Source organism: Spea bombifrons, chromosome 4 (genome assembly GCF_027358695.1).
Source record: "Spea bombifrons isolate aSpeBom1 chromosome 4, aSpeBom1.2.pri, whole genome shotgun sequence".
In the NCBI taxonomy this organism is placed as follows: Eukaryota; Metazoa; Chordata; class Amphibia; order Anura; family Pelobatidae; genus Spea; species Spea bombifrons.
In genome coordinates this window covers 68,280,083-68,293,261 of record NC_071090.1, presented here as the reverse complement: position 1 = coordinate 68,293,261, position 13,179 = coordinate 68,280,083, and the positions used below count along the sequence as shown (strand labels likewise).

The 13,179-nt window shown below is 38.1% G+C and overlaps 1 protein-coding gene across 1 annotated transcript in view; it reads left to right on the top strand.

Moving 5' to 3' along the window:
* PODXL (podocalyxin like) overlaps window positions 1–11,850 on the top strand; it is a 30,845-nt gene extending 18,995 nt beyond the window's left edge. The window contains exons 2-8 of the mRNA XM_053464183.1: window positions 3,579–4,001; window positions 4,644–4,969; window positions 6,216–6,287; window positions 8,521–8,677; window positions 9,747–9,799; window positions 9,896–10,063; window positions 10,393–11,850. Of these exons, the coding sequence (XP_053320158.1) occupies window positions 3,579–4,001; window positions 4,644–4,969; window positions 6,216–6,287; window positions 8,521–8,677; window positions 9,747–9,799; window positions 9,896–10,063; window positions 10,393–10,584 (1,391 nt within the window). The 3' untranslated portion in view covers window positions 10,585–11,850. The remainder of the gene's footprint in view (window positions 1–3,578; window positions 4,002–4,643; window positions 4,970–6,215; window positions 6,288–8,520; window positions 8,678–9,746; window positions 9,800–9,895; window positions 10,064–10,392) is intronic.
* Window positions 11,851–13,179: the final 1,329 nt, after the last annotated feature.

Below are 13,179 nucleotides of genomic sequence, written 5' to 3'. Positions count from 1 at the left end.
CGGATTTCCTAATGTTTCACAGCATCTGTGAGACCCATCAAGTTTTCTAGAAGGCATTTCTCTGTACAGTAAAGGTGAATACAGTGTTACCGTGTCCATCTGTGTTGCCTTAGTCCACTAAAACTGCATGCTTACTATTTACAATGTGTTGTTCTCCTCTTTGGCATACAAAGGCTGCTTTGAATTTCCCTATGCATGAGTTACTGGCAAAAGATGAAAAAGACAATTTAATCCCGATTAATTTAATATGCGGCATCTCTGAACCCTCTCGGGAGTTTAGAAGCTTATCCATAGTTAATGCTTATACTGTGTTCAGTTCTACGATGAGTTGTACAATGACTATAAAATATTACACATTTTACTCATTTTCAGACCTTGTATTTGTGTCCGGCAATAAAAAGTAAGGGTAACTTTGCTTTTTACTTTACTCGTAGGTTGTTTAGACGTGCAGATGTTAAATAATATTGTATGTTCAGGAAGGCATTATGATGGATTAATAATCTTGAAATCAATACAAAATCCAGCAGTAGTTTCTTCAGTATAAACACTAACTTAATATTACGTAGAATCCATCCAGGGCTATACTACATGAGCCTAAGACAGTTACATATCCTATGGCCGCATTTTAAGTTTTGTTCATGTAGTGTCTTCAATGCAATGCCTGTAAAGCTAGAATGACATGATGTGCCAAACCTAATTCCCATTTCAATTCACCACTCATGCACACTTTTTATTATTTTAAGTAAAATGGCCTAATGGTAGCCTCATCCACACTCTTCGAGCTATTCTCGGTATGTTTACCCAAGTAGCACCCCTTCTATACCCTGCATCTACAAAATGCTTTCCTTTTAAAAAATTATTTTAGGGAGTGGACGGCAATTTTCGCCTCTTAAGATGTAATGAAAGCCCAGGCAATGAGTCTAAACTAAGGTCGCACAACTAACCTTTAACCTTTAGCCATAGAAGGTGGTGACAGAAGTCATAGGCACTAGTTTCTGGTGCTATTCACAAAATGTGGTCCTTGCTGATCCAAGACTGCCCCTACTTATATCTAAATAATAACACTGGATACTCTCTGACCACATAAAAACATAGGCTCAGTTATATGCAAACATGACATACTTATGCTCTGAGCTCTGATTCATGTTGGTTGTCTACAGTTGTTTGCAAAGACATTATTCTGGTTTAGATATAACAGGATTTGAAAGACGAGTCACCCAACCCCTATCTACAATATAAAGACCTTCAATAACGATATCATCTAAAATAGATTTGGTACATATACGCAAAATAATAGATGTTTTGTTCAAGGCAAAAGTGGAAACTGTCATGCTGTCCAAAGGCATAAAGAGAGAGACAAATGCCACAGCAGGTACTTGTGTCCCTCTGTCCATGTGAACCAAAGTGATAAGAGCTGTAGCATTCAAAGCCTGGCAAATATCTTTGTGGGGTTGTTGGCAGGACATTGTTATCAGACCCAATTGTTTGAATTGGAAACAATACACATTTAGCTGTGATCCATGTACCTTTGTGATTGCTGAGACACCATTTAATCTTTGGGTCTTATGATTTTACTGTGTAAATGATTCCTCTACCATAATATTTGTATTATTTGTTAGACCAAAGCTTACCCCCCATAAGCCCACTATAAAAATCCTGATTCTCCAATGTAACTACATCACATTACATTTAATTATATAGCGCCAGCAGATTCCATTAAAAAAAAACAACACACAATAACAAACTGGTACTTACAATATAGTTGGTGGTTAAGGGGGAATAAAAGAGTAGGAGAGGACTGCTTGTAGGGAATGATTTGACTATGTCAGGATGATCTGTAGCGGTTGTTGGTTGTTCAGTTTAGGTGGCTTGATTAGGATGCTGGCTGAGTGTTAGGAGAAAATGTTGTATGGTTCTCAAAAAAAGGTGGGTTTATAGAGAGCTTTTGTACGAAAGGGGTGCAGCACATGGGAAACCCTGAATAAAGTACTTGGAATAGGTAAGGGTGGTAGAAAAGAAACGCAGTTCATGAGAGCAATGAAGAGAGCAGTTAGGGTTTTATTTGGATAGGAGGGTAGAGATAAGGAGAGGGTGCAGATTTGTTAAGGGATCTCTAGGTCAGGGTCAGAAGTTGGAATTTGATTCTGAGGGGTATGGGGAGCCAGTGGAGACAAAGAAAGACTGAGTAGTCTAGCTGCAGTTTTGAGGACGGCTTGAAGTGGTAAAAGGCAGGAGAGGGGGAGACCAGTTAGAAGGGAGTTGCAAAAGTCCAAACGGACTTGTGCGAGGAATGGCCGAATTCGGGAGATGTTTTTCAGGTGACAGGATGGCAGGATTTGGTGAGGTACTGGATGTAAGGGATGAAGGAGAAAGCAGGGTCAAGTGTGACACCAAGGCAGCAAACTTGGTTAGTTGCTTGGAAGAATACCATAGCAATATTATTCAATTATTAGTTCTAGCTGTTTCTTTTCAAGACTTATTTTAGATATAACTGTCTTTTGCAAGTTATATGTTGGTGAGGTTTTTGTTAGGGAAAAAGACAAGGTTGTTTTATTTCATATATATAGTATATATAAATATATGTGTTTTTAGTACATCACCTGGTCTTCCACTTCTACACGTACTAACTGTGAAGTCCATTGTCTTTCCACAGCTGCTTTCTTTTACTCTATAGAAGCCACCCTAGTAATTTGTTTTTTCCCATGCCTTAACCTTAGAAGAAATGGAAACCATTGCCAGCATTGTGCATAAAAATGTGTCCGCCTGCCTGTCTGAATGGGGTGTGCTCACATAATTTCCTCCTATATTATTCTCGGCTTCCCTTTCACTATTTATAGATCAGAGCCAACATAAATCATCTTACATATACTCATCTGGAAGGGCATATTACTGTATGAGGGAAAACATGTAAATTATAAGAAGATGGCCACTGTTAGTTACTACTTGAATAGTGTGGATAGGATCGCCATGCCAATCCAAAAATCTTAACAACCAGTGCTTCTAGAATCTGGCAGTGTTATATATAATATGTTCCTCCATATACTAGGACAGTTGCAAGTATTATGAGTTGGCTGCTTCTTAAGATCTAAGATACCATGAAATGTGTATGTGGATCACTTTCCGACAAATTACTCCAAACAAATGCACTTCCATCTGTCAGTAGTACACATAATAATAAATGGGATGCTAGCATAGTCCTTCAGCTAAGTAAGCAGCATTTAATGTAGAAATGCCACTCGTTAACTTTCTGTGAAGGCTACTTCCTGACTTCAGTCAGTCTGCATCTCCTGATCTTTGCATGCATGTGTACAGTTATAGTGTGTGTCCGTGTGCTCTAAATAAATTCTTCTCAAGAGACTTCTTTAGCATTTTTGGTTAGGTACAGAACTTTTTTGAATCCTAGACTTCTGTTAAGAATATACCCCTTACTTCTCCCATTTTTATCCTTTGCACACATCTGTTCTTTTTTTAAACACTCTATTGTTTCATCTTCTGGGACAACGTAAGTCTTTGGTCGACCTTGAGATCTAGATTGTTAAATGCGTGTTATACTAATGTAATTGCCTTTTTTCTTTTAGGATTTGCCACATCATTGGGTTCAACTGTAATAAGCAGTACAGTGTCTAATAACATAGTTGCTACAACGGGTACAAAGACTACACAAAACAGTGCTGTAAGTACCCCTACGGCAGTCATTCCCAGCGTACAAGATGTCACTACTAAACCAGTTTCTTCTCCTTCCTCATCGCAAAAAGTAAGTGCATTGAGTCCGCTGCCTACTCCTACAACTAAAGCAGAAAGTGTTGCCACCGGCAGTGCCAGCATCCCAACAACAAAACCTGTTACCGCTACTACAAAAGTTACAATAACCAGCAAAAGTACTGTTAGCGAAGCTACTACTCCAAGCCCAACGCAGCCTTCTGGAGTTGTAACCGATAAACCAACAACAGCCAAGACCACACAGAGCAGCTTATTGACTACTAAAGTGACTACTAAGGAAGGTATGGCTTCAGTAAATATATGTTGTCTTGGGTTTTTTTTTTTTTTTTAATTGTCCTCCTTCTGCATCTGTACATTTAGGAGAATGTAAATAAAAAAAAATAAGAGGCATTGTTTTGTTATGCTAGCCTGGGGAACTTTTGACATTCATACTTGAGAGAAGCACTGGACAACTCAAGTCTCAGATGGCCTTCAGCTTAGATGTTCTTAAGTGCTGATTATTATTACTGTTTATTAATTTATATAGTGCTAACATATGTAGAGTTGTAAAATGGGATGAAGTACGGTCTGTTTTCATCAAATACTACAAAATTGAAGCAGATATTGTTACCCTGTAATTCCAATATGATCCATGTCTTTTATTTACATTATACTTGAGCCGTTGGCTACCAATCCTTCATTAAGAGAAAGATTTACTCACTCCTCTCTGTTATTAGTCTTTAGATTATATATTATATAAAAATAGGTGATATTATTTACTGCAGCCTCTTGAAGGTGCCAGACCTCCTGTCTAAATAAAATTAAATAAATATATGTAAAGGTAAATTGTAAGCTTGTTTGAGCAGGGCCCTCCACACCGGTTGTCTCTATAAAAAATAAATAATAATAATAATGTTTTTTTATATATGTTTGGATTCCTAAAGCTACAGTACAGATGGCCACAGGCACAAAACCTCTTGCAACCACTACAACTCATGGCACATCAGCCTCTCCACAGCTAGAAGTTACCACACGAAGTCCGCATATGCACACCTCAGCCATCTCCTCGACTACTGCATCTCCTCAAAGCACATCCTCTCCAACAGTTTTAGTTGGATTTAAAACTACAGAAACCCCTAGTAAAACCACTAGTGAGACTCAGAAAGTATCTACCTCCACCATCACTGAGGGGAAGTCTACTGTTACCACCATCACCACACAGTTTCCAATTACCAGGGAATCCACAGTTACTCCTGAGCAATCCATCCAGGTAAGTAATGCAAACTTTGTATTTCATGATATCACTTTGTATATTTTCCGTAATTTTGGTTTGCCTATTTTGTGCCATCATTTCTTAAGAAACAGTTAAACAGTATTGACTGTGCCTGCCGATATCTTCTTATAGAAACAAGGGCATATATACACTCGCTGGTCACTTTATTAGGTACACCTTGCTAGTGCCGGGTTGGAACCCCTTTTGCCTTCAGAACTGCCTTTATTCTTCATGGCATACTTCTACAAGGTACTGGAAACATTCCTCAGAGATTTTGGTCCATATGGACATGATGGCATCATGCAGTTGCCGCAGATTTGTTGGCTGCACATCCATGATGTGAATCTTCCATTCCACCACATCGCAAAGGTGCTCATGTAGTGCTCAAAGGTCATTTGACTACAGTGAACTCATTGTCATGTTCAAGAAACCAGTTCAGTTTGAGCTGATGCGAGCTTTGTGACATGGTGCATTATCCTGCTGGAAGTAGCCATCCGAGAAGGGTACACTGTGGTCATAAAGGGATGGACATGGTCAGCGACAATACTCAGGTAGGCTGTCATGTTTAAAAGATGCTCAGTCGGTACTAAGGGGCCCGAAGTGTGCCAAGAAAATGCCCCCACACCATTACACCACCAGCAGCCTGAATCCATGCTTTCACGTTGTTTATGCCAAAGTCTGACCCTGCCACCTGAATGTCACAGCTGGAATCGAGACTCATGAGACCAGGCAACGTTCTTCCAGTCTTCCATTGTCCAATTTTGGTGAGCCTGTGCGAATTGTAGCCTCAGTTTCCTGTTCTTAGCTGACAGGAGTGGTGCCCGGTGTGGTCTTCTGCTGCTGTTGCCCATCTGCTTCAGGGTTTAACGTGTTGTTCGTTCAGAGATAATATTCTGCATACCTTGGTTGTAACAAGTGATTATTGTTATAACAAGTTGCTTTTCTGTCATCTCAAACCAGTCTGCCCATTCTCCTCTGACATCAACAAGGCATTTTCATCCACACAACTGCCGTTCACTGGATGGCGTTTCCCTTTACTTAAATTTTGTTTTTAATTAGAATCTCTATTTTCACAAAGTCAAACTATACCAGTGGTGTCAACATGTATAGTTTAACAGGAATGTGTTATGAAAATGTATTTTTTTGTTACACTGTATGTGTAAAGTTACAGTGAGTATAGAACAGATCTTAAAGTAAAAACAAAAAATACTTAACTGCTCTATCAATGTGTTTTTCTTTTTAGGTTGAGTGCCAAAATATTGCCTTCAACAACTCTCACATAAAGATTAACGTCACAAAAATTGCACAGCATTGTGTAAGTAAAATAAGCATCTTTTCATTTTGTCTCTATATATTAGAATGTTTGATTATTACTTATGAGTGAGAAATACAATAAGAAGAATCCAACCTCTTCAAACCGTTTTACAGTTTTTACAGAGGTAAACTTCTCAGATGTTTAGAGACTATTCTGAATCTTCTATGTAACATAATTTATGTGAGTTTGTATATACTAGAAAAATAGCTTTCCTACACATGATAAAACACTGGAAATCCTAAGTAGAAACATGTTTTGCTCTACCTTCAAAAATGAAAATTATTAGCTAAAGGTTACTCGTAGCGTTCAGAATTTTAGCAGTACTATCCTAGTTTGACTTAGCTGGTCAATATGCAAACACGTGACTTAGAACATTTGTCGGTACATTTCACACATCAGCTTAATAATAAGGCTGATCAGATCATATGATGCTAGTAAAAGCAAAGGTCACTTGGAAAAGTGGAAAATTTAATTTTAATACAAACCAGTCAAAACATTCTTGTTTCAACCATTATGTTGGAGATATAAAGAAAATGCTAATTTCTATTGCCGTTCATGCAAAAATTGTCCAATGAGCAAGCACATATATTTTTTTTATTATATTAGTTTTTGGTTGGTTTGTTTTTTTGGTATATCTTTGAAGGTGTAACGAGGGGTTACATAGGTTCACATTGCAGCTGGTGAATAGGTTTAGCGCTGTTTTGTTTGCACATTATATGGTGGTCCACTACAAATATGGCGTATAAGTCGTCTTCATTGGCATGTTTGCTCTCCCAGAACACTCTCTCTGTTGTGCACACAGGGAACATTTTCGGCATACACAGCTCACTTAACAACAACAGAATCAAACATCAAGTAACAAAAGGTTTTATCTATACATGTGCTAGCACTTTTCACGGAGAAGACAGTACTTACCAAAGTTTTATGTTACTTTTGCCATTTGCTTTTAGCTAGTTATAGGCACCAAAAAAAAAATGGGCGCCACAACTTCAGCCAGTTACTTAGTAGCTGCCATACACACCCTGATATGAAAAGAGCCACCAGTTCCAGATTTGTTGTCTTTCTATCCTATTGTTGTTTCTCAGCATGATTCTCAGCAAATTATTAGCTGTCTAAATGTTGGATGAAAACCAATGTAGTCAGAAACATCACTCCTATGTAGTGACCCACCAAGTACTATATTAAAATATTTAAATTCATTCATTTTATGTATTCATTTTTTATTTAAGCATTTAATCAGAACAGGTAGCAATAGAAAATAAAAAGATGGAATACCTTCATCTTGGAGTATTACAACTACAAATAATCATTATAAACTGTGTTATGCTGCTTTGTAGAAAATGGACAAATGTAGGTAGAAAAAAAATTTCACAGGTGCTGATGGATATAGTTATTTAAAATACGAAATATAAATGTTTTATCACAAATCCACAATACCAAATGACAGGTTTTTTTTAAATTATTAAAATTTACGGGTGACATTCTTGTTCGCCACCTTCTGGACATTTTAAGCCATTACATGCTGCAGGTTCTGTTCTCTATTGTAATATTGAAATTGGCTATGCTTGAATTGTATATTAAGTATTAGCAGACTACAAATTTCCCAAATTAATATTGATTTTTTCACTTTTTTGCCAAAAAAAAGATTTAAGATTTTTAGATTAATAAGAATACCAAAATTAAAAACAAAACAAAGTTTTCTGATTCACTGAGACGTTTCAACCTTTTGTTTTGAAGAGATTAAGTTGGATGTTAATTCTGTTGTATGTGCTGCTGGACCAAGTATGCGTGAGAAGGGTTTGTTTAAGAGAGCATTCTGTTTTGCGCGACATATCCCAAGGGAACTCTGGTTCCTCTGAATCCCTGCTGTAACACTCAGATAAGTGATAAAAATATACACCGGTGGTGATAACAATCTGCTTAAAAGTAAATATGAAACTGAAGCTTTCTCTTATACTGAAAAAGGAGTAACATATAAAATTAACTTCTGGAATGAGTATTTCTCTTATCTTAGATCTATATACACACACACAGGCTCTTGCAATGGAACATCTAGTCTGTCTATGATACTACAGATATAGATATATATAGATATATATATATATATATATATATAGATATATATATATATATATCTATCTATATATATATATATATATATATATATATATAGTAAATTTAATTTGTCTTGAATAAATCAAAATTATTATTATTTTGTTCTATTGATTTTCAGGTTAACCCAACTGCTAGCAAAGCAGTTGATGTCATGGAAATAGTTTGCAAAGCCATAAAACCAGAATTCCAGCCTCCCACAGACAAGTGCAAAGTAGTCCTAGGGTACAATAATGAAAAGAACAATGAGGTAGCGATACTGGAAGCTGTAGTGGAAAGTAAGTACTGGGTCAAAAGTACAGCAGTGGAAATGGCTGATATCTGTTATAATGTAGAAATCCTTGTCTTTAATTAATACAAAGTTGATTGAACATAGGGTATCCAACATACTTGGAAAATTTCTGGGGTTGTCATGGCAATCACAGGCAATTAATAGGCCTTGTATCTCCAGCTGTGAAGGAGAAACATTTGACCTTGGGCTCTACCTCCCCTCACCTTCCACGAGGAGCAGGAGAGGAGAGCCCCCCATGTAGATACTATATACCGTATTGGCTCGAATATAGGCCGCACTTTTTCCCCCCACTTTAAGACTTTAAAGTGGGGGTGCGGCCTATATTCGGGGTCTAGCGCCCGACGCCCGGCACATGCAGTCCCGGGCGCCGGGCAGGCAGCGGGGTTAGGATACAGATCCCCCGCAGCGGTGCAGGGGACCTGTATCCTACTGTCTGATACGCTCAGACAGCCTCCCCTGCCAGCACTTCCCACGGGGGGGGGCTTGTGCCGGCACGGGAGGTTGTCTAAGCGCATCGTGCGGATGCGTTTTATCTCTGCACCCCCCCGGACTTACCGGAGCAGACTCCCGGGTGTCTTGCGGGGTCGGCGGGGGATGTACCCCGCCGACCCCGCAAGACACCCGGGAGTCTGCTCCGGTAAGTTGGGGAGGGGGGGCAGAGGAGGACAGTGGCAGCGTATCTCGGGGAGGGAGGACAGTGGCAGCGTATCTCGGGGAGGGAGGACAGTGGCTTTTTCTTTAAAAAAGCACCAAACTTTTAGGGTGCGGCCTATATACGGGGGCGGCCTATATCCGAGCCAATACGGTATATATAAATTTAGCTTGTATAACTAGAAAGATCTGTAAACAAATTATTGGGCAGTACACATACACATACTTTTATTTTCTAATATGACCAGTATTGTATTTGTAAGGTACTTTGCTATTACTTAGTAATAATTCACCATTATGTTTAGCATGCAAACAATCACAATAACATCTTTTGCAAAATCAACCAGAATTTGTGTATACTGTTATACGTTAAGCAAACTTTAATTCATCTGTTTTCCTTTTAGCACATCTAAATACAAATGATCTTCATTCAAAACTTAAGAGCATCAAAAATGAGGTATATTTTTTAATATTCCTTTTCCTTCCTGTCGTTTACAGCCAAGGTTCGTGCTCAGTGTGTTTACTGAAACCTTTTTATTCCCTTCATTTTCAGGATGGAACACCCATGTTTGTATATAACTCTGTGGAACACAACACTTATTACGAAGATTGGTTAAGCATGCCCCTTATCATAACTATTGTATGTCTGGCAGTGTCCCTGCTTATTATAGCAGGTGTTTACGGATGTTGGCATCAGAGACAATCTCATAAGAGAGAGCAGGTAACTGCGGTTCAATTAAATGTTTTAACACGTTTAAGTATAACATACTAGGTTTGTTCAGCACAGGTAGTTTTGCACTTACAATCAGTATGGAAACTTCAATATGTAGTTATTACTTGATAAAGACCTCATTGTGAGGTCGAAACGTTGTGTATTTTAAAGGGCCAACCTTGCTGGGCTTCTCCTCCAGGAGCAGCTGGCCCTGCTCATAATGCACAGTTAAACTAGCAATCCACGCTATTTCATTTAACTTTATCTGCTAAACTCTGCAATAGCAGATTACACTGTTCAGGGTTGGTCGATAAATTTTCTGTTGTGTTTTTTTGTAGAGGCTCACAGAAGAACTCCAGACCATGGAAAATGGTTATCATGATAATCCAACCCTTGAGGTGATGGAGACCTCTCCAGAGATGCAGGAGAAAAAGGGAGGTCTGAATGGGGAGCTTGGGGACAGCTGGATTGTCCCACTGGACAACCTTACAAGGGAAGACCTGGAGGAGGAAGAAGACACCCATTTATAAATAATAGGGATATCGGTAAAGAGTGACTAAGGAATCCAGCAATATCAAGCAAAGAAAACATATGATATGGCTGGTCAAGCAAAGCAGGCCCTGATCTGTCCCATTACACAAAGTGCCATCCATAAAATAACATGCCTTCCCTGTGATCTGTTATATCCACATTCATTTAGTAGGATGTGATCAAATGCATACAACAACCTGTTATTAATTGACTATTTCAGATATGTCATAGAGGAGGGGACTTGTTTTCCTGCATCCAGGAGCACTTCAGTTGTATTCCTCAAAATCAGAATTATAAAGCATTTGGGTGGAATATGTGCTTTATGTACACACACTGTGTTATATACCTAGGTTATAATGCACTCCATGTTGTCTTTACAATGCACAAATGAAGACACTAAATAGAAATAGAATAGAATGTCAGTGTTCAATGAACTCTTGGTGAAAAAAAACCCACACACACTTGTTACCCCCTTTTAAAGAAAAACCAGTTACGGTGAAAGAAAGGAGACTGGTTGCATGCTCTTCAATGCTGGATTAAATGTAAGTGTGAGAAATCTCTTTGAACTTGTACTTTATATGCAAAGGGAGCAGAAAGTTGTATTTAATGTATATATAGCACTATATATATACAGGGATGTGTCTTACATGATTTGCTTAGATTTTGCCGACGTATTTTATTGGCGGTATCTCTATCATGTGTAAGTTTGCGGGAAAAAGCAACTTGACTAAAAACCTAATTACTCGGGTGCCACTGGTAAATCACGACTTAACTGAAGCTATGACAAGTGCTACTGAGAGGTTTTCTGTTTTTGAAACTTTTTTTTAAGATGTATGTGCCATGCATTTTTATATTTGCTAATTTTATATAAGGTCACAATATATATTTTACAATTTTCACCTTTCTAACTTGACCAATACAAAGATTTTAGTTTGCTATGTAATTCTTACACTTCCGCTGTAACATTTTAATGTATGTCCATGTCACATGCAGATATTTGCTTTGGATATTACACATTTGTTATTTGGTATTAGATATAATTGTGCATTTTACCTTGTACAACATACCGATTATTATTATTTATATTGACTTGTATAGCACCACCAATATTCCAGTTGACAACTGACGCAAGGTGGACTGCATTATGAGCTTGATCCATGCATGACAACCAAACTGCTGTTAAACTACTGAAATTATAATCAAGCAACACCTAGGAGTCATACTAATCTCACTAAATTGAGAAAACAGAGAATGTTCCAATATTATTATTTTGTTTTAGTTATATAGCACCAAGAATTTATGCAGAAATGACAGACTACCAAAAGGTAAAGAGGGCCGTGCTCGCAAGCTTATAATAGTAATGTGAACTTTCTTCACGTGTTACTGTGTAACACGAGATCAAACATTTATTGTACGACAGAAAGCCACATTTAGGATTGCTGTATATGCCTGGAGTGCTTGCTTGGCTGGATCTAATCTGTACTGCTTTATCTGATCACTGTTATATTTCTTATGAGCTCCTCTGTTTCCTTGAATTTTATTTATTGCCTATTTTTGACATCTTAACCCCTTAATGACAAAGCCCGTACATGTACGGGCTCAAAATGCATTGTTTTCAATGGGTTTAGGGACCGCCCATTGTCCTTAAGGGGTTAATATGAATACAACTATTGCCCTAAACCCTAGCTGAATTAAGTGCCAATGTATTCCACAATAGATAAGTATAATTTCATTAAATTCTTGCCTAAAATGTAAAAAGTTTTGAAAAACTTTATTATTACCGTATTCAGCTCTTAGAAGCATTATGTAGCACAACAGTGTATTTTAATTTATGCCCATTATACTAATGTGAAAAGGGCAAGGGATGACATATAATGTATACAAGACATAAGTGCAACTGGAATAAGCTTTGCTAGGTTGCCAAATGTTTGTCAGCAAGAACCAGGTGAAAGGAGGCAACATTCGTAATGCTTTATTGATTACCCGCTACTTAATGCCTGTCTTCCTAGTGCTGTATATATTCCTGGGTTATATCCCAAAAAATGGAATGTTTATTAAAGTCTTATAGGTTAGATACAAACAAATTGTTTTTTTACATGTAGGCAGTTAACAACTCCCATCATACTCTGAGACAAGGCTGCTTCCAGCTGAGGTAGAGAAATATTAGTGATTTATGGAATTTAAGCTATTTTGCAATATTGTTGACTGTTTTTGGCAGCGGACAAGGGTCAGAAGCCCCATACGCAACAAAACTGCGATGCACTGCGTTTCTATCTATTAATTTTTCCAGCAAATTGAGCTACAGTAGCTTGTCTGTTGGATTTGACCAGACAAGCCAGCCTTCGCTACTCACGTCCATCAATGAGCATTGGCTGCCCCAGTCACCAATTTACTGCATATCCTTCCTTGGACCACTTTTGATTTTTTTTTTTTTTTGGTACTGACCACTGCAGACCAGGACCCCACAAGAGCTGCAGCTTTGCAGATGTTCTAACCCAGTCTTCTAACCATAACAATTTGGCCCATTTTTCCCACTTCTGTGAGGACAAAATGTTTACTTTCTGCCTAATATATCCCACCCACTGACAGGTGAA